The 19,806-nt window shown below is 36.3% G+C and overlaps 4 protein-coding genes across 5 annotated transcripts in view; 2 read left to right on the top strand and 2 right to left on the bottom strand.

Moving 5' to 3' along the window:
• The window catches only part of slc25a24 (solute carrier family 25 member 24), a 16,525-nt gene extending 15,622 nt beyond the window's left edge, over window positions 1-903 (top strand). The window contains exon 10 of the mRNA XM_008406266.2: window positions 173-903. Within this exon, the coding sequence (XP_008404488.1) occupies window positions 173-354 (182 nt within the window). The 3' untranslated portion in view covers window positions 355-903. The remainder of the gene's footprint in view (window positions 1-172) is intronic.
• Window positions 904-3,947, bottom strand: LOC103463097 (transmembrane protein 69-like). 2 transcript variants are annotated; one of them, XM_008406263.2, is made up of 3 exons: window positions 3,854-3,947; window positions 2,856-2,900; window positions 904-2,111 (listed from the first exon to the last, which is right to left on the bottom strand). In XM_008406263.2, the coding sequence occupies exons 2-3, from the start codon at window positions 2,898-2,900 to the stop codon at window positions 1,392-1,394; spliced, it is 765 nt and encodes a 254-aa protein (XP_008404485.1). In that variant the 5' UTR covers window positions 3,854-3,947; the 3' UTR covers window positions 904-1,391. The 2 variants fall into 2 exon arrangements, with proteins under 2 accessions (XP_008404485.1, XP_008404486.1); XM_008406264.2 differs by lacking the exon at window positions 3,854-3,947 and adding an exon at window positions 3,746-3,843.
• A 1,820-nt stretch (window positions 3,948-5,767) lies between these two features.
• On the bottom strand, window positions 5,768-11,327 carry tm4sf4 (transmembrane 4 L six family member 4). Its single transcript, XM_008406262.2, has 5 exons — window positions 10,923-11,327; window positions 9,715-9,804; window positions 7,661-7,815; window positions 6,868-7,054; window positions 5,768-6,382 (listed from the first exon to the last, which is right to left on the bottom strand). The coding sequence occupies exons 1-5, from the start codon at window positions 11,091-11,093 to the stop codon at window positions 6,365-6,367; spliced, it is 621 nt and encodes a 206-aa protein (XP_008404484.1). The 5' UTR covers window positions 11,094-11,327; the 3' UTR covers window positions 5,768-6,364.
• Window positions 11,328-14,305: 2,978 nt separating this feature from the next.
• On the top strand, window positions 14,306-15,826 carry LOC103463229 (gamma-glutamyltranspeptidase). Its single transcript, XM_008406468.2, has 2 exons — window positions 14,306-14,561; window positions 15,639-15,826. The coding sequence occupies exons 1-2, from the start codon at window positions 14,462-14,464 to the stop codon at window positions 15,824-15,826; spliced, it is 288 nt and encodes a 95-aa protein (XP_008404690.1). The 5' UTR covers window positions 14,306-14,461.
• Window positions 15,827-19,806: the final 3,980 nt, after the last annotated feature.

The following is a 19,806-nucleotide window of genomic DNA, read 5'->3' as shown; positions in this document are numbered from 1 at the left end:
TGAAAGCTAATGTGAAAGCTCTAACATGGTATTTAGTGGAAGCTAATGCTAAAATGCTAACAGTATTTCATGAAAGCTAATGTGAAAGCTCTAACGTGGTATTTAGTGGAAGCTAATGCTACAGTGTTAACGTCGACCATGTTGACGCCCTCCATGTCTCTTGTCGCCGCAGCATCTCTGGAAGGCTCTGAGCAGCTGCCGATGGGCCGCATGGTGCAGAAGATCCTGGAGAAGGACGGCTTCTTCGGACTTTACCGCGGCATCCTGCCCAACTTCATGAAGGTGATCCCGGCGGTCAGCATCAGCTACGTCGTTTACGAGAACATGCGCTCTAGCCTGGGAATCCAAAAGTAAGCTGCAGAACCCTCCAGCTGCAGCCATTTTTATTTTCCATTCACACTCCCCATTCTTCATCAAGTTGTTTACCTGGAGGTCACCAGAGGTCACGCAGCTGAACTCCTGTGGAGGATTTAAAGTGACAGCAGCACTTTAAAATCCTGCTCGCCGTTTACAATGCAACCACAACTTTAAGTGCACTGACGCACTTTGGGTTAAATAACTTTAAATCGCTCAGACAAGGTTGATTTAAACAGAAAACCCGTTCAGCCTCCATTGTTTACCTTTAATCAGGCTGCACCAGTTTCAGCCCTTATCAGACGTCCGAGCCATCGCCTGCTGTGTAAAAACCCCAAAATCATGCAAGATGTCTGAAAAATTAAAGTGCAATACTTTATCCCTTCAGGAAAAAAAATCACATCAGTGTTTTTCCAAAGAGTTAATATGTGGGATGTTATTACACCTTTTAGTAAAAGTAAACAAACATGTGCCTTATGTCTTTTTTATGTTTTCTTTTGCCTTTGGTTTATAGATAATGTTTACAATAAACATCTGATCACATATGAATTAAGTTGTGAAGTTTTTATTGAAAATACCAACAGAAACGATGTGTGTTACTGAGCTTTGATGTGACAAACGGGGAGGTGAAACGTCACAGAAAATATCAGAATTAATTAAATTCAGGCAAAACAAAGTTCATAGTTCACCACCTAAATACTCTGAATTTAGTTCAAAGCTCCTCCATAAGCTAATTACATTTATGTCTGAAACAAGTTAATTACAATAACCAATTGGGTCATGAGGTTTAATTTAATTAAATGTTTCTTGAAGATCCTTTTTTATTTTAGAGATTGAAAACATTAAGCAAAGAATATAATTTCACTATATTGGGTTTATTTAAACCCAATATAGTGAAATCAGGATGAAATAATTTGGCATTTTTGTGCCACCTAGTGGAAACTTCTATGTTTTTTCCCCAGAGTAGATATTTTCTGAGTTTTTAGGTTTTTAGGTCGGCCCCAATACGCTGCTGTACATAAAACATTAAATATGCTTCAGAAAAAACACTTCTCTGGAAATGATCCGTTCATCAAAATCGTTCCGAGCAGAGAAAAGAACGCCGTCACGGTCAGGACGGTGCGCAGCGCCTTGAACCAGCTGGGATACGTCGGCAGCAGAGAGAGGTCATAATGCAGCGAAACGCCGAGTCCGACGATGGTCATCATGACCGCCGGAACAAGGCTGTCGCTCAGCAGCATGGCCGCCCACGCCAAAAGCGGCGGAACCACGCTGTTGGCTAGGTTGATCCAGTCGGGTTTGGCCGGGCTGCTGTCGGGAAGCGCGAACCCCCATCGGGAACCGCCCAGGAAAGAGATGATGGCGGCGGCGTAGGCCAGCTGGGCGTAGGCCAGCTCCGGGTAAAACGTCTCTGTGGCGGCCATGATCAGAGGCGGGGAGACGAAGGGGATGAGCCCGGCGAAGCCCAGACACAGCGCCGGCTTCGGACCTTCCCACAAGTGTTTCATGTCATACCGGACCAGGTCCAGTTCCCGGGGAGGCGGTTCTGGTCGGTCTCGTTTCTTCAGCTTCGCAGCAGACGAGTGGAAATGTTGCGATGTGATTAAACCATTGAAATGCGGAGTTTTTCGGGTGACGGAAATGAAACCATGAGGTTGTAGTTGTCTGAAATTATCCGGGAAGAACCTGGAGGAGAATGGCGATCCGGTCAGGGACGACGGCCGCCATGTTGGAGGACGACGAGTCCAGAGGGAAACCTACAGGAAGTACAGTCTCTATATGAGTGGTCAGCCCTGACGGCCGAATCAACTATAAGCTACGGAGGAGTATTAGGGACATACTTGGAAAAAATAAAATTATTTCAAGATTAAAGTCATAGTATCATGAGAAAGTCATAATGAGAATAGTAATATTTTGAGATAAAAGTCGGCTTTACAAGAATAAAGTCGTGAGTCATTGAGATTCAAATCAGTATTATGAGAATAAAATTGAAACTTTACGATAAGTCAAAATCTTATTAGAATAAAGTCGAAATAATGAGAATAAAGCTGTAATATTACAAGAAAAAGTCAATAAAAGGTATGCACTTATAATTTTGACTTTATTCTCGTAATACAACTATTCTGTCTATAATCCCAAAATATGGGGATTAAATTTTATAATAGAGAAGTTATTCCAACTTAATTCTCATGTTATTTCTAGTTTATTCTCATATCTTTTAATGTTTTAATATTATGACTTTATTCTCGTAACTGTTTCTTTCGTTGGCCCCAATACTCTGCTGTACAATAAAAAAACTGAGCAAGCTAAATTTTCTTGGAACAAACATCATAGTTACAGATTTGTAGAAAAGCAATCTGTAGAACATTGTAGATCCACAATATTAAAAATGTCTTTCACAAATCTGCTTTAGTAGGATTACAAAATCACTCAGTGGGCCGCAAATGGCCCCCGAGCCGCACTTTGAACAGCCAAACCGGCTATCAGGATGGATTTCTTACCCTAGGCGTCGCAGTGACGATTCTTCTTAAAGCAACAGACAGCATCTGAAGGGAAAATCAAGAGTGAGAATCACTGTTAAAAACTCAACTGACACCTTTTTTTTCCTACAGATTTTTTTTGTTTTTATTTTTTTTAAAAAAATTGTCTTGACTTTTTAATCTGTGTATTTTTTTCTCGCGGTGCTTTTCAGTCAGGCAAAAGTTTAAGTCGCTCTCGGACGCCTCCGTTGCGTTCCGACGCGTGACGGTTGAGGCTATCGCTAACTAGCTGGCTAGCTAGCGGTTTTACGGCTATCATAGCTAAATGATAATTTATCGTTGCCTGGACGAAGTTTGCACATTTCTGTGGAAATAAAAGTATTGAATTTCATTCAATGTGGTCTTAAAAGGATTTCCAATAATTTATTTATTTCTGGATGAAAAACTGGATGATTAAAGACTTCCGTCTTCATTGGTCTCAGCCGGCCCCCATTTGGAGGAACAGTTTGGTTTAAAGAGACTTCACTGTGCACTGTTGTCGTTTCTCTTGTGTATTTATTTTTGATATTTAAAATGTCTTCCAGTTCCACTGTCAAATGTTCATTAGAAATTTAAGCATATTGATCCTTGAGATTTGCATTGTGGCATTGCTGTTATATTACTGGAAAATTTTTATTTTAATTGGGACCATTTTAGTTTTAAGTAATTTTTTAATTAATAGTTTAATTTAATAAGAAACTGAATTTTGGGTTTTCATTCATTATAAGCCAACTATACTCACTATAAGCGAACTGGAGTGACAAATAAATCTGAAATTTCGGGGGAAATGGTACAAAGAAAAAAAAAACGCATTCAATATGTGTTAATTTCTAAAAGAATCGCATTTTTTCCAAACAAAATTCAACACCCACCTGCACTCAGAAACAACACAAACCCGTCACCGTGAACAGCTGTAGTTGCATAACTAAACCTCGTTTATTTATATATCATTGTCCCATAAACTTAGCTGCTAAATTTACCTTCGTTTCAGTCTGAAAACTTCATATTTCAAGCTGTTCTTCGGGGTCATTCAGCAGGATTTTACCCTGGTGCGCTGTTTATTTCTTCCGGGCGCATCAGCTTCCACGACTTAATAGTTCCGCTTATGTGACCAGACGGACTGGGACGTGAAAGCGATGTAGTGTGTATGATCAAAATACACTTAATAAAAATAAACATAAATTCATAGGATGATTTATCACATTAATACGTTTTATTGTTATAATTCATGTAAATATGGATGTAAAGTTTTAATTTCATACATTGCTTCATATCTGTAAATTTTTTAAAAACAACTTCAGTGATATACTTTTGTTCATAATGACTAAAAACAATTTAAAAATGCTAAGTATTTAAACTTTGTGGGTTCTTTCCCAGCGGTTTTCATCATTTGATGAATAAAAAGTGCCACGTTTGAAGTATCTCAGCTAATATCGATCTAAATTAAACAAAAAAGTCAAAAGACTTAATTATATACTGTCCAAATTATCACACTAACATGTTACTTTCAGTAAAACAATTAACTCAATTTATTTAAAAACTTCAATGACTTCATAGACTTTTGTTCACGTTACTACTAGAAAAAAAATATATATTTTTTATTTTTTTATTTTTAATTACAACTGGTTTTGGGGTGTTTTTCAGTTGTAATCATTGTTTAACTTGAACCGTCGCATATCTGCCTGTGCAGACGCACTTTTACATCTTGCGTCTTGTAAAATAAACGTTTCTACCGCATCATATTACAGTAGATGTGAGGAGCGGCCATATTGAAACGAGAAGTTCGCCTTATTACAATGGACCTTACCACAGGGCCCGCCTTTCATTGGCTAATGCCCATTTTACGGCACAGCGCAGCTATCACGTGGGTTACCGGCTCACAAACTCATGCTAATATACATTGTGGACTAGCAGACCGACAGAAAGTTTTTGTGTCAGGGCTCGATAAAGAATGGTTCTCCACCGTCAGTGGGGTATCTGTACAGGCGATGTCAGGTATCCTGATCGTGTTTGTGGAACTAAAATTAACAGATTTCCAAAATCTGAAACGGAAAGCCTTGCTTGGATCAAAGCTTGTGCAACCGTGTAGGATCAATAAGAACAAAGTGTCTGCTGGCGTAAGTATTATTGCTTTGCTTTCTTTGTGTTTAGTGAATGAATAAAAGAAAGTCAATAATAAACACATCCATTACATAAACCTTTTAGCCAAGTACAGCATAATGGCAGTACCGATTCAACTTCTACATCCTGAAGCCTGTCTGTTACAGCCTTACGTTAGCTGAACAGATCAATATGCAACGTGTACCGTATCTGACATACATTAAAGATTTTATTTTACCTGAAAAGGCTTTTTATTAATCTGTAATCGTGTTAGCCATGCTAGCTTTTACTAAACTGTAATAGTTAGCACCAAGTACCGTGTATAAGTCCTAGACACATTCGGACCCTCAAAACCATGAATGTCCGACTCACCCAGCCTTGCAAGAACAATAAGCATCAGTGATCTTGTCCACRGCTATATTTATGCTGAGGGTCTGAGGATCTGCTGTTTTCCTCATCGACTGGTAGCATTTAGCTGCAACTCGCACAATGTTGGAGGCATCGCGTGGCTAAAACATCTTGATGTCGTCCAAAAAAGATGACATGAACTTGTTGGTTCCCTTGTCCATTGTTGTGGCTGATATTTTGTGAAAATCCGGGAGAAATGCTAACCTAATAGACTCAGACATACTCTGCAGAGTCAGTCGAAACAAAAAATCCCATAGAAGCTATAGAAGCTAAGCTCTGCGAGGAGGTTAATGTGAGACATGAAGTCACGTGGGACTTTCGAGGGGCGTTTCTGGGCGGAGCTTGGTAAGGTCGATCTGTCAAAAATTACAGTAAAAGAGCAAATGTGAATTTTGTCCAAACATGTTTATTGGTACAGATATTTAATTTTAGATATAAACTCAGGATTCTGAGAAATAAACTGACTTTTGAAGTTAATCCATGGTGTTTTACTGTTTGTACGAATTGTTCTGAGAATGCTCTTATGTTTTGCAAAGAGAGAAATGCACCAAAGTGACTGAGAAAAACTGTAATAATTACGATGTAAAGTACAATAAAATCTTTGGCGAATGAAGCCCACAAGGGGGCAGTCATGTTACTTCATAAAGCATTAATGGCAAGGAGCAACTGGGGTGAAAATAAAAACAACAAAGCCATGAAATGAAATAAATACATGTAGCAGATAGAAAATCAGAAAATAATAGCAATATACAGCAGATTAATCTTTATATGATCAATAATAGTAATAATAACACATAGTCACAGGAGTCTGCAAGAAGAAAGTAAACTAAGAACGTAAAAAGAGCTCTGTCATTTTTGCAGTGTTTTCAGATGACACTGTAATCAATAAGCTCCTCTTCAGCAGTTAGATTAATGCGTAGAAGTCATCCTCAGGAAGGAGAATAAATATGGGACAGCCATCTGTCTTCATCCACAGGAGGCGCTTATACGGCTCCATCGCCCTGAAAGACAAACATTATTGTCAGGCAGATGTTTTCAGTTCACATAACTCATCCAAACAGACTCAGTTCAAGACTTTCAGGTTACGACAACAGATAAAAATACAGAATAACAAGTTAGAAATCTCTTTGCAGACTTGTTCACTGCAAAAAACCTAAATCTCACCAAGTATTTTCATCTAGTTTCTAGTGCAAATGTAGTACAGTTGAAATAAGACAAAACTAACTTACAAGTAACCTTTCAGCAAGATATATGAGCTGGTTTTAAGTCAATAATTCCTTAATATTGGTGAAAAATACTTCTTCCATTGGCAGATTATTTCACTTATAACCTGAAATAAGTGAAATAATCTGCTAATGGAAATAGCTTATGTTATTTAAATGCTGCTTGCTGTACTAAGGTATTTGCTCTAGAAACTGGACCAAAAATCCTTGGTAATGTTTATTTTTTTTGCAGTGGAAGTGAATTCAGCTGCCTGGACACTGACCCCTCCGCAGCAGCCGCAGCAGTCTCCGCACAGCGCCCCCAGCAGGCCGTTTATCACCTGCACGGCGCACAGCACGATCTGGATTAAACCCATCGCCAGCAGCACGCAGAACAGGCCCAGGTGCCAGGACACCATGTTTGTTGGCTGTTTGCACTCACTCCAGAGAGTGTGGTTCTTCAGGTAGTTTCTGAAGATTAAATATAGAGTCGGATTATTAATTTCAGTTTGTTTTTGATGAACATCTCTGACTGTTGCTGGGTTTACATTACAAATGTGCGCAAAACTTTGCATATATTTGGGTATTGTCGCTTCCATTGTTGATTAAATGTTGACTGAATTGCAAAATTTTGTTTTTTTTTACATTAGCAGAATATCATCAAAGTTTTGAGCACATTTGTAATGAAAAAAGCAGCTAATAAAACTTGCACAAACACAATGTAAACTATTCTTGGTACACAACAGCTGCATTTCCATTACAAATGCACCCAAAACGCAGTCGATATTTTGCTAATGTAAAAAACCAGCAGAATATGGACAGAGTTTTGCGCATGTTTAAAATGCAGCAAAATATGCAGAATATGCAAATTTTTATGCAGCCAAAAAATTTCCTTCGTCCGGCACCAAATTGTTTTAGCAAAAAACATGAGTTTTTTCAAAATTGACTTGTTGCCATTAAGCAAATTAATTTTCTTGTTTTCAACTTACACAATTTTATGATTAATGGAAACGCAGCTATTGGTGTCTGTATTAAGAAATGTGTTTAATGGATTTGTGATTTTGCACGGCATCTCACCCATTGTCGAAAGGGTATTCCCATCTTGTTTTGTTGACATCTGCAGCGTCAACCAAAGAACAACGCGGCCCCCTGTTGATGGCAACACATGAAACTATAACGGAGTAACCTGCGCCGAGCGCACCGACGGCTGCAAACAGGATGGAGCTCAACATCTATGTGGACACAACAGAGAGAAAATGGTACAACGAATTCAGCATCCTCTTGATCTGAAATACAAATAAACTATGATTTAAATGGAATCACTGCAAAAACACCAAATCTTACCAATTATCTTTGGTCTAGTTTCCAGTGCAAATACTTTATTTTGCTTGAAGTAAGACAAACTAACTTGCAACAACTTTTCAGCAACATATAAGACCTTATTTTACGTAAATAATTCCTTTCAATTCATGAAAAAGTACTAATTCCATCGGCAGATTATTTTACTTACCGTTACCTAGCAACCTCAGCCAAGCCAACCCGTCACCTAGCAACCTCAGCCTAGCCAACCCGTCACCTAGCAACCTCAGCCAAGCCCAACCCGTCACCTAGCAACCCAGTTCTAATTCCACTGGCAGTTTATTTCACTCATAACGTTAAATTTTTCCCAAATTATAAGTTAATTTATCTGCCGATAGAACTAGTACTTTTTCCATCAACATTAAGGACTTTTTGACTTAAAATAAACGTTTGATTCTTGCTGAAAAGTTACTTGTAAGTTAGTTTTATCTTATTTCAAGTGTACTAAGATATTGGCACTAGAAAATAGACCAAAATTACTTGGTAAGATTTTGTGTTTTTGCAGAACAACGTAAAGCAAACAAAGTTCTGTTTGATTTTTCACATTCCTGATCGATGTGTGTGTGTGTGTGTGTGTGTGTGTGTGTGTGTGTGTGTGTGTGTGTGTGTGTGTGTGCGTGTGTGTGTGTGTTCATGTGTTCATCTTTGGTGGAACAATAGTAACTTTGTGAGAGACGCCTTTAAACCATCCAAAGCCTCATTAATACATGTGCTTAGTTTTATGCATTTCTCTGTGTGTTTTTACATTTATGGCCATGTAAATCATGAAGGGTGTGTGTCCACAGTGTCATTGTGTTTGTTTTCCATTACAGCCTCAGCCTGATTTGGCTTTACAGTTAAACTGATAAAATGCAGTAAAACAACGTCTATCATCATTTTTTTTTTACTAAATAAACAAAATAACTGCTACCAAATGTTCATTGTGTCGGCAACCATGAAGAGTTGTTTGGAAAAACACTTGACCTTTGTTACAATAATTTCTGCTTCACAAAAAGCACATTATGGGTCAAAGAAATAAAAAAATAAAGTCATAAAACAGGTAAAAGAAACAAAAGATGGGGAAAAAAACTAACAAATTGAACTGGGGGTACAATTTAATTGCCACTTACATTAATTTAACTTTTAAATCCACCTTTTTCATTTGTGTTTCACAATTAATAAATTAGATAAATCAAATGAAAATCACATGTTTACTTCAAATTAAAGTTCAATAAACCCAGTTGGATTATGGGAAATTATTTGCTCCGGCTCTTTGATTCCCTTCATCATATTTGCTTTAAAGCGTCTGATGTTGCCACACCATTTGGGGCTCTGCATCCAAGGGCAAGGTACAGGGTTTACCACAGCAGCCATTTTGAAGCATTCACAAAACTAACATCCATATTTAAGAAGGTTTACATCAATTATTTTACTTTAAAATTATATTTAGATATGTTATCAAATGTGAGTGCTTTGACTTTTAGTCCATTTTTCATTTAGTAGTCCCAAAAGTAAAAAATAAAGGTCTGAATTTCCATACAGTACATAGATGAGACAAAAACCTATTTTAATTTTCACTTCTGTTATACTTCATTTGCATATCAGCTCCTTTCGAGTTGGAAAAACCGCCAATGTTTCCTGATGTTTTCATTTTAAATATGAAAAAAAGTTACATCCAACCCAAATGAAGAGCTACTGTGACTAAAGTAAACTTTAGTCCCAATTTTAAAAAGTGATTTTTGTAAAACAAACTAAAGAAATTCACGACGTTAAACAGTGAAACAGTTCTTTACCGCAAATCTCCGCCCACAGCTTTCGTTTCCACAGCAACCGCAGCAGTCATTGTTCTTCAAACCCAGGAAGACGAGAGCTGGGAAGATCATCTACCATCCACACACACACACACACACACACACACACACACACACACACACACACACACACACACACACACCAAAATATCTAAATGAGGAATCATTCATTTCCTTATTGTGTCCATGTTCCGTCACCAAGCATACAGAAGATTATTGAGCATCAATCTTTTGATGTACATTTCAACTTCTACCTGATAAGCAAAAAAAAAGCATCAAGCAAGGTTTCACATACTTTAAATACAATTTTTTTCTCAAAAACTCTTAATTATATTTAAACTTCTACAGAAGCCGAGAGCGGATGTTTTCTGCATATACTTTTTCCCGATGGTTTTCTCGAGATTAGCTCAGAAAAACCCACTGAGTTTTCTCAAAGTTTGTGGAAAAAAAATCAATGTTTTCTCAAAGTTTATTTTCTTGAGTTTCACYTGTTATATCAAGAAAACCATTGAGAAATTTGGAGAAAAAAAGTTTTCTGAAGGATTTTTTAATCTCTAAAAAGATTATTGTGGAATTAAGTCTTTACCTGGATAAAATAATGAGGAAAAAATATGCGAAAAATTGAAAATTAACTAGTTATATAGAGAATCAAGTTTTCTAAAAGTTATCAGGAAAACTCCTTGTTTTGTTAAAGTTGTTTGCAAACAAACTTTGGAAGTAACCTCTTGTTTTCAAGAAAACAATATCTGCTTTCTTGAGATTAACTCTTAATGTGTAATAAAATAATTATTTCGAAATTAACTTATCTAAAGAAAACCATTGAGTTTCTTAAAATTTGTCAAGAAAAAAATACTTTCTCAAAGTTAGTTTTTCTTGACTTAACTTCAAGAAAAAAAATATTTGTTTTCTCAAGATTAACTCTTTATCTAGAGAAAATCGTTGGTAAAAAGTTTATACAGAAAATGCAGAATTAACTTGTTATCTGGAGAAAACGATTGGGGACAAAGGATACGAGGAAAACGGCCACTCTCGGCGTCCGTACAACTCACACCTGATATGGGACAAATTGGTTCCACGTACTTTAAAAACAAAGTTTTACTTCTCAGAAAGTCTTAATTTGTTTATAAAAACATAAACACATTTAGCACCATATTATCAACTGTAGACAGCATAACCATCATGAGACGTACCAGCACACCGGACCCCAGGATGCCTCCAAAGTACCAAACCTCGTCTGTGATGTTCTCCTTATCCGCAACCTTCCCGCCGGGGAAGAAGAGCAGGATGTTGCAGAGGACACACACGACGGCCAGAGGCATCAGGCTGATGCCCAGACATTTAGCGAAGCCGCCCGAACACATTCTGAAGCTTCAAACGCCGGGCCTCGACTGAAATATTCTGAGATGTAGATGCTTCAGAAAGACGACTCCTAGCTTCTTGCACCTCTAGTTTAGAAATATCTGGATTCCCAGAATGATGCTGCCGCTTCACCTGCCTTCCTACTGATGACTGTCGATGCTTCATGTGGTCCTTTATAGTCGCCCCTCCTCTCTTTAGACATGATCTCATTGCTTCACATTTGCATCAAACAGATCTCTCTCTCTCTCTCTCACACACACCCATACAAAGTCCAAACAAACACTGCAAAAACAGAAAATTTCACCAACTATTTTGGTCTAGTTTCTACTGCAAATATCTAATTACACTTAAAATAAGACAAAACTAATTTAGAAGTAAGTTAACAGCAACATATAGGAGCTTATTTCATGGCAATAATTCTTTAATTCTTTAAAAAATTAATAGTTCCACTGGCGGATAATTTTACATAATATGAGGAAAATATCTTGCAATAAAAGAAATAACTATTGAGTTTTACTTAAAAAAGCTCCTGTATCTTGCTGAACATTTTCTTGTAAGTTAGTTTTGCTAACTAAGATATTTGCTCTATAGAACTTGACCAAAATATTTTTGTAAGATTTTGTGTTTTTGCAGTGTATTTTTCACTAGAAGGTCTTTATTGTGTTTTTCCATTATTTTTGGTCTAGATTTTAGTGCAACATTTTAGTACACTTGAAAAAAGACAAAACTAACTTACAGGTAACTTTTTAGCAAGAACTACAAACTTTTTTAAGTCAATAATTCCTTTATATTGATGAAAAAGTTCTAGTTACCCATGCAGATTATTTCACTTATAACAATATTAAAATATTGTAAAATAAAGTGAAATAATCTGTAAGTGGAAGTAATATTTTTTCATCAATACTAAGGAATTACTAACTTTAAACCAGCTCCTTCTTCCTGAAAAGTTACTCGTAAGTAAGTTTTGTCTCATTTCTAGTGAACTCATATTTGCAGTAAACTAGATCAAAAATACTTGGTGAAATTGTGTGTTTTTGCAGTGCACATAGCTGGTGGGTCCATTCAAAACCCACTATTAATGTAGGAATACATACCTGTGTGTCCACCCGGACACAGCAGTGGTCAGAATGGTTAATGTTTTACCCGGTGTTTGGATTACACGGAGGCAGAGGAGGAAGTGACAGATAGTCGGTTGATAGTGACTCATAAGAAAGACTCGTGATCAATAAGGAATGTGTCATGAATCTATAAAGGTACGGTGTGAAAGAAAGTCCGATTATTTAATGGGAGTCCTGCCTTGTAATCGATGGAAAGCAGGTGTAACCAGTGGGCTTGTCGACATGAATCATAACAATTTTGTTGATTATCTCCTCATGTTAAAGTGAGCAGTTTATCAATATTAAGACGTATTATTAACTGATATATATAATAAGTTTGAATATTATGTGTTAGTGGTTTTACAGTGTGAATCTGCAATTCTGCACAAAAACTAAATCTCAAGTATTTTGGGTCTAGTTTCTAGTGGAAATATCTTATTACATTGAAAACAAGGCAAAACTAACTAAAAAGTAACTTTTCAGCAAAATATACAAGCTTGTTCTAAATATATGATATTTTGGAACAAGTTCTTTAATGGAACATTGATCAACATATTTGATAATGTATTGATGATTTTGATTATGTACTTGATGTTTGTTACTGGTTTCTCTGCTGTTTTTATTATTTTCTGTTTTTGTATTTTTATGACGTGAAACACTTTGACTGATGTGTTGCTGAAATGTGCTATAAAAATAAACTTGATTGATTGGTTAATATTCATGAAAAGTACTAGTTTCACCGCCATAACTTTGGAAAAACGTTTTGTTTTAAGTTAAATAATTAACTAGTTATAGTTTAGGAGCAACTGCTGATATTTACCCATCCTTAACAAAAGGGGGCTGGGTTAAGTTTTTATTTACTTTTTACTCCGTTTTAAAAAGATTATATATCTTAAACTTGGTTCTCACTGCAAACACGTCGCATTTTAAAACAAAAAAAGGTTTAAATAAAAGCACAAAAGTAACTTTTTCTAAAAATAACTGACAGTTTTATAGACTAATCCAACACCTGTTGACTGTTGGAAAAAGAGAAGAAAAAAGGGAGCTGAGAAGCTGTAAAATAATTTGTTAATTATTTCTGTACATTGTTCTTAAATTGTAGTCGGGGTCCAGAGTTGATACTTTGGCTGCCTAGAATAACTGCAATCTGGATTTAGTTTTATTTAAAGGATACTGTTGTATAAAATTCACATTTTGTGCTTTCATTTGGGTTTTAACTGCTTCTGAAAATTACCCAAACACTTAAAGAAAATTGTACGTCTTTTTTAAAAAAAAATTTATTATTATTATTTTTTTGTTTCTGGAAAATGATCTGATTCAAACTTCTGAATGCAACGTCACAAATCAGCAGCCACTGCCCCTCACCTAGTGACCCCGGGGAAGCCCAGCCCTGTTACCTAGCAACCATAGAAGCCCACCCCGTTACCTAGCAACCGTAGAACCTTCAGCACGTTTAAGTTCAGCTGGTTTTACTGCTGTGTAAAGACAGTTCTGTTGATTCTTTTTACATCTTATATTAGAATATGGATCTGAATATGACGCCAAATTCAGTTAATCTCTGTTCCAATTCCAAATATAGAAAACCTGTTGCTTTGAGCAGGATAATGGAAACAACAAGGCTAATGTCTTTGAAACACTGTAGCTACATGTGTATTAAAGGAAGTTGTATAATATGCAAAGAGAGATCAACTGTTTTTATTGCACCTGTAACTAATATTCCAGGTGGCCATTTTGGATTTTCTGATGATTTCGCAAAAGTAGTCTTTTTTTTTTTACAAGCAAAATTTAAAATGTCTATTGAATTTGTGTTAATGAGGCTCGTTTGGCAAATTAGAAATAATCTTTAGCATTTCTGATTTAATCAGAAGTGGACAGAGGACACAAAAACTATACTCAAGTAAGAGTAACACTACTTCAACTACTCAAGTAAAATAAAAAGCACCCAAGAAATTACTGAAGTAAGAGTAAAAAAGTATTGGTAAAAAGACTGAACATCAATGATTTAATATTTTCAGACGGACCAAAATATTAATGTTAAATAATAATATTAAATATATACATTTTAAAAATATGTCTCACTCAGTGATTTGAGTTACTTGTCAATTTATTGAGCTTGATATTAGGCAATCGATGTGTTCTGCGCTCCTCTTTTCTTCCAGCTCAACACGATCAATTACAGAATAATCGATCAGAAGTTGAAAGTCCGCTTCGGTTTGTCTTATTTTCTGCATTTTTGCGCTGTTTTCTCGGTCTCTGCAGGAAGCTGCCGCGGTATGAAAACCCACCTGCCTTTCTCCTCTCGCCGGTCTCCCGTGCTGTGTTTGCACGGCTGCGTGGCGTCCAGTCAGCCGCTGGCCTCAGCCGTGGGTCTGGGTGAGTGAGTGAGTGGGAGGGAGGGTGGACAACACGTTATTTTATTTATTTATTTATTCAGTTCTGTGTTTTTAATTTGGTCGTGACTAATAAAATCTGAAATGCATGCAACATATGAAGAGGACTGCAGTATTCAGAGTTGGCTTCTTTATGAACAAAACACGCAGGGAGAGCTGATTAAAGTATTAACCGCTGAAAACTGGACTTTACACGCTTCTGAAGGAGCTCAGCTGCCGATTCAACTTTAAAGCTGCAGTATGTAACTTTAAAAAAATATTTTTTTACATATAGAAATTGTCACTATGCCATGACAGTATGGTATGAGACAGATGATTAGTGAAAAACTGAATTTCCCATTAACAACCAAAAAGAGGCGGGACTTAACGCTGTCAATCTCTGCCAAATTTCAGCTAGCATAGAATGTTATGAATGCCAGGGCTAATTAGCATGGTCATCAATGACGACGGTTAAAGGGTTTTTCTGTAATGGTTGGCTGTTGTTTCTCCGTCATTAGCACATTTAGCAGTGAGCATACACATGTTAAGACCCGCCCCTTCGCTCTGATTGGTTGTTCTTGGTCGGGAGCGGTGCATGTCACAGATTATCTGTCTCATAACAAACTTACGTTTTACCTAGTTTCTTGTGCAAATATCTTTATACACTTGAATTAAGACAAAATTAATTTAAATGTAACTTTTAAGCAACACATAAAGACTTTTTTTAGGAAAATAATCCTATAATATTGATGAAAAACTACTAGTTCCACTTAAAACATTTTCCCATGTTGTGGCAATGGAACTAGTACTTTTCATTAAGGTTACTTAAAACAAGCTCCTATATCTAGCTTAAAATATATTTGTCAGTTACCTTTGTCTTATTTCAAGTGTACTTAAATGTTTGGATTGGAAACAAGACCAAAAGTACTTGGTAGGATTTTGTCTTTTTGTTCTAGAAAGTAACTTGTAATAACAGAAGAATCATCAAACATTAACCTAAGGAATAAGGATTATGTTTTTGGCAAAGACCTGCAGGAATCCCATAAACCATTTACTGTCCTGGGTCTGTTTTTGCGCCCAGATGTGCTGAAGTGTGGCGGGAATGCTGCAGATGCGGCCGTTGCCATGGCAGCGGCTCTGGCGGTAACGGAGCCATGCAGCACTGGACTCGGAGGCGACGCCTTCTGCTTGTTCTACGATGGGAAGACTGGAGAAATCCGAGGGATTAATGGCAGGTTGAGACTCCTCTNTATTGGCACTAGAAAATAGACCAAAATTACTTGGTAAGATTTTGTGTTTTTGCAGAACAACGTAAAGCAAACAAAGTTCTGTTTGATTTTTCACAGAGAGAATCGATGTGTGTGTGTGTGTGTGTGTGTGTGTGTGTGTGTGTGTGTGTGTGTGTGTGTGTGTGTGTGTGTGTGCGTGTGTGTGTGTGTTCATCTTTGGTGGAACAATAGTAACTTTGTGAGAGACGCCTTTAAACCATCCAAAGCCTCATTAATACATGTGCTTAGTTTTATGCATTTCTCTGTGTGTTTTTACATTTATGGCCATGTAAATCATGAAGGGTGTGTGTCCACAGTGTCATTGTGTTTGTTTTCCATTACAGCCTCAGCCTGATTTGGCTTTACAGTTAAACTGATAAAATGCAGTAAAACAACGTCTATCATCATTTTTTTTTTACTAAATAAACAAAATAACTGCTACCAAATGTTCATTGTGTCGGCAACCATGAAGAGTTGTTTGGAAAAACACTTGACCTTTGTTACAATAATTTCTGCTTCACAAAAAGCACATTATGGGTCAAAGAAATAAAAAAATAAAGTCATAAAACAGGTAAAAGAAACAAAAGATGGGGAAAAAAACTAACAAATTGAACTGGGGGTACAATTTAATTGCCACTTACATTAATTTAACTTTTAAATCCACCTTTTTCATTTGTGTTTCACAATTAATAAATTAGATAAATCAAATGAAAATCACATGTTTACTTCAAATTAAAGTTCAATAAACCCAGTTGGATTATGGGAAATTATTTGCTCCGGCTCTTTGATTCCCTTCATCATATTTGCTTTAAAGCGTCTGATGTTGCCACACCATTTGGGGCTCTGCATCCAAGGGCAAGGTACAGGGTTTACCACAGCAGCCATTTTGAAGCATTCACAAAACTAACATCCATATTTAAGAAGGTTTACATCAATTATTTTACTTTAAAATTATATTTAGATATGTTATCAAATGTGAGTGCTTTGACTTTTAGTCCATTTTTCATTTAGTAGTCCCAAAAGTAAAAAATAAAGGTCTGAATTTCCATACAGTACATAGATGAGACAAAAACCTATTTTAATTTTCACTTCTGTTATACTTCATTTGCATATCAGCTCCTTTCGAGTTGGAAAAACCGCCAATGTTTCCTGATGTTTTCATTTTAAATATGAAAAAAAGTTACATCCAACCCAAATGAAGAGCTACTGTGACTAAAGTAAACTTTAGTCCCAATTTTAAAAAGTGATTTTTGTAAAACAAACTAAAGAAATTCACGACGTTAAACAGTGAAACAGTTCTTTACCGCAAATCTCCGCCCACAGCTTTCGTTTCCACAGCAACCGCAGCAGTCATTGTTCTTCAAACCCAGGAAGACGAGAGCTGGGAAGATCATCTACCATCCACACACACACACACACACACACACACACACACACACACACACACACACACACACACACACACCAAAATATCTAAATGAGGAATCATTCATTTCCTTATTGTGTCCATGTTCCGTCACCAAGCATACAGAAGATTATTGAGCATCAATCTTTTGATGTACATTTCAACTTCTACCTGATAAGCAAAAAAAAAGCATCAAGCAAGGTTTCACATACTTTAAATACAATTTTTTTCTCAAAAACTCTTAATTATATTTAAACTTCTACAGAAGCCGAGAGCGGATGTTTTCTGCATATACTTTTTCCCGATGGTTTTCTCGAGATTAGCTCAGAAAAACCCACTGAGTTTTCTCAAAGTTTGTGGAAAAAAAATCAATGTTTTCTCAAAGTTTATTTTCTTGAGTTTCACYTGTTATATCAAGAAAACCATTGAGAAATTTGGAGAAAAAAAGTTTTCTGAAGGATTTTTTAATCTCTAAAAAGATTATTGTGGAATTAAGTCTTTACCTGGATAAAATAATGAGGAAAAAATATGCGAAAAATTGAAAATTAACTAGTTATATAGAGAATCAAGTTTTCTAAAAGTTATCAGGAAAACTCCTTGTTTTGTTAAAGTTGTTTGCAAACAAACTTTGGAAGTAACCTCTTGTTTTCAAGAAAACAATATCTGCTTTCTTGAGATTAACTCTTAATGTGTAATAAAATAATTATTTCGAAATTAACTTATCTAAAGAAAACCATTGAGTTTCTTAAAATTTGTCAAGAAAAAAATACTTTCTCAAAGTTAGTTTTTCTTGACTTAACTTCAAGAAAAAAAATATTTGTTTTCTCAAGATTAACTCTTTATCTAGAGAAAATCGTTGGTAAAAAGTTTATACAGAAAATGCAGAATTAACTTGTTATCTGGAGAAAACGATTGGGGACAAAGGATACGAGGAAAACGGCCACTCTCGGCGTCCGTACAACTCACACCTGATATGGGACAAATTGGTTCCACGTACTTTAAAAACAAAGTTTTACTTCTCAGAAAGTCTTAATTTGTTTATAAAAACATAAACACATTTAGCACCATATTATCAACTGTAGACAGCATAACCATCATGAGACGTACCAGCACACCGGACCCCAGGATGCCTCCAAAGTACCAAACCTCGTCTGTGATGTTCTCCTTATCCGCAACCTTCCCGCCGGGGAAGAAGAGCAGGATGTTGCAGAGGACACACACGACGGCCAGAGGCATCAGGCTGATGCCCAGACATTTAGCGAAGCCGCCCGAACACATTCTGAAGCTTCAAACGCCGGGCCTCGACTGAAATATTCTGAGATGTAGATGCTTCAGAAAGACGACTCCTAGCTTCTTGCACCTCTAGTTTAGAAATATCTGGATTCCCAGAATGATGCTGCCGCTTCACCTGCCTTCCTACTGATGACTGTCGATGCTTCATGTGGTCCTTTATAGTCGCCCCTCCTCTCTTTAGACATGATCTCATTGCTTCACATTTGCATCAAACAGATCTCTCTCTCTCTCTCTCACACACACCCATACAAAGTCCAAACAAACACTGCAAAAACAGAAAATTTCACCAACTATTTTGGTCTAGTTTCTACTGCAAATATCTAATTACACTTAAAATAAGACAAAACTAATTTAGAAGTAAGTTAACAGCAACATATAGGAGCTTATTTCATGGCAATAATTCTTTAATTCTTTAAAAAATTAATAGTTCCACTGGCGGATAATTTTACATAATATGAGGAAAATATCTTGCAATAAAAGAAATAACTATTGAGTTTTACTTAAAAAAGCTCCTGTATCTTGCTGAACATTTTCTTGTAAGTTAGTTTTGCTAACTAAGATATTTGCTCTATAGAACTTGACCAAAATATTTTTGTAAGATTTTGTGTTTTTGCAGTGTATTTTTCACTAGAAGGTCTTTATTGTGTTTTTCCATTATTTTTGGTCTAGATTTTAGTGCAACATTTTAGTACACTTGAAAAAAGACAAAACTAACTTACAGGTAACTTTTTAGCAAGAACTACAAACTTTTTTAAGTCAATAATTCCTTTATATTGATGAAAAAGTTCTAGTTACCCATGCAGATTATTTCACTTATAACAATATTAAAATATTGTAAAATAAAGTGAAATAATCTGTAAGTGGAAGTAATATTTTTTCATCAATACTAAGGAATTACTAACTTTAAACCAGCTCCTTCTTCCTGAAAAGTTACTCGTAAGTAAGTTTTGTCTCATTTCTAGTGAACTCATATTTGCAGTAAACTAGATCAAAAATACTTGGTGAAATTGTGTGTTTTTGCAGTGCACATAGCTGGTGGGTCCATTCAAAACCCACTATTAATGTAGGAATACATACCTGTGTGTCCACCCGGACACAGCAGTGGTCAGAATGGTTAATGTTTTACCCGGTGTTTGGATTACACGGAGGCAGAGGAGGAAGTGACAGATAGTCGGTTGATAGTGACTCATAAGAAAGACTCGTGATCAATAAGGAATGTGTCATGAATCTATAAAGGTACGGTGTGAAAGAAAGTCCGATTATTTAATGGGAGTCCTGCCTTG

Source organism: Poecilia reticulata, linkage group LG4 (assembly GCF_000633615.1).
Source record: "Poecilia reticulata strain Guanapo linkage group LG4, Guppy_female_1.0+MT, whole genome shotgun sequence".
NCBI classification, from domain to species: domain Eukaryota; kingdom Metazoa; phylum Chordata; class Actinopteri; order Cyprinodontiformes; family Poeciliidae; genus Poecilia; species Poecilia reticulata.
This window is presented reverse-complemented; position numbering and strand designations above follow the sequence as displayed.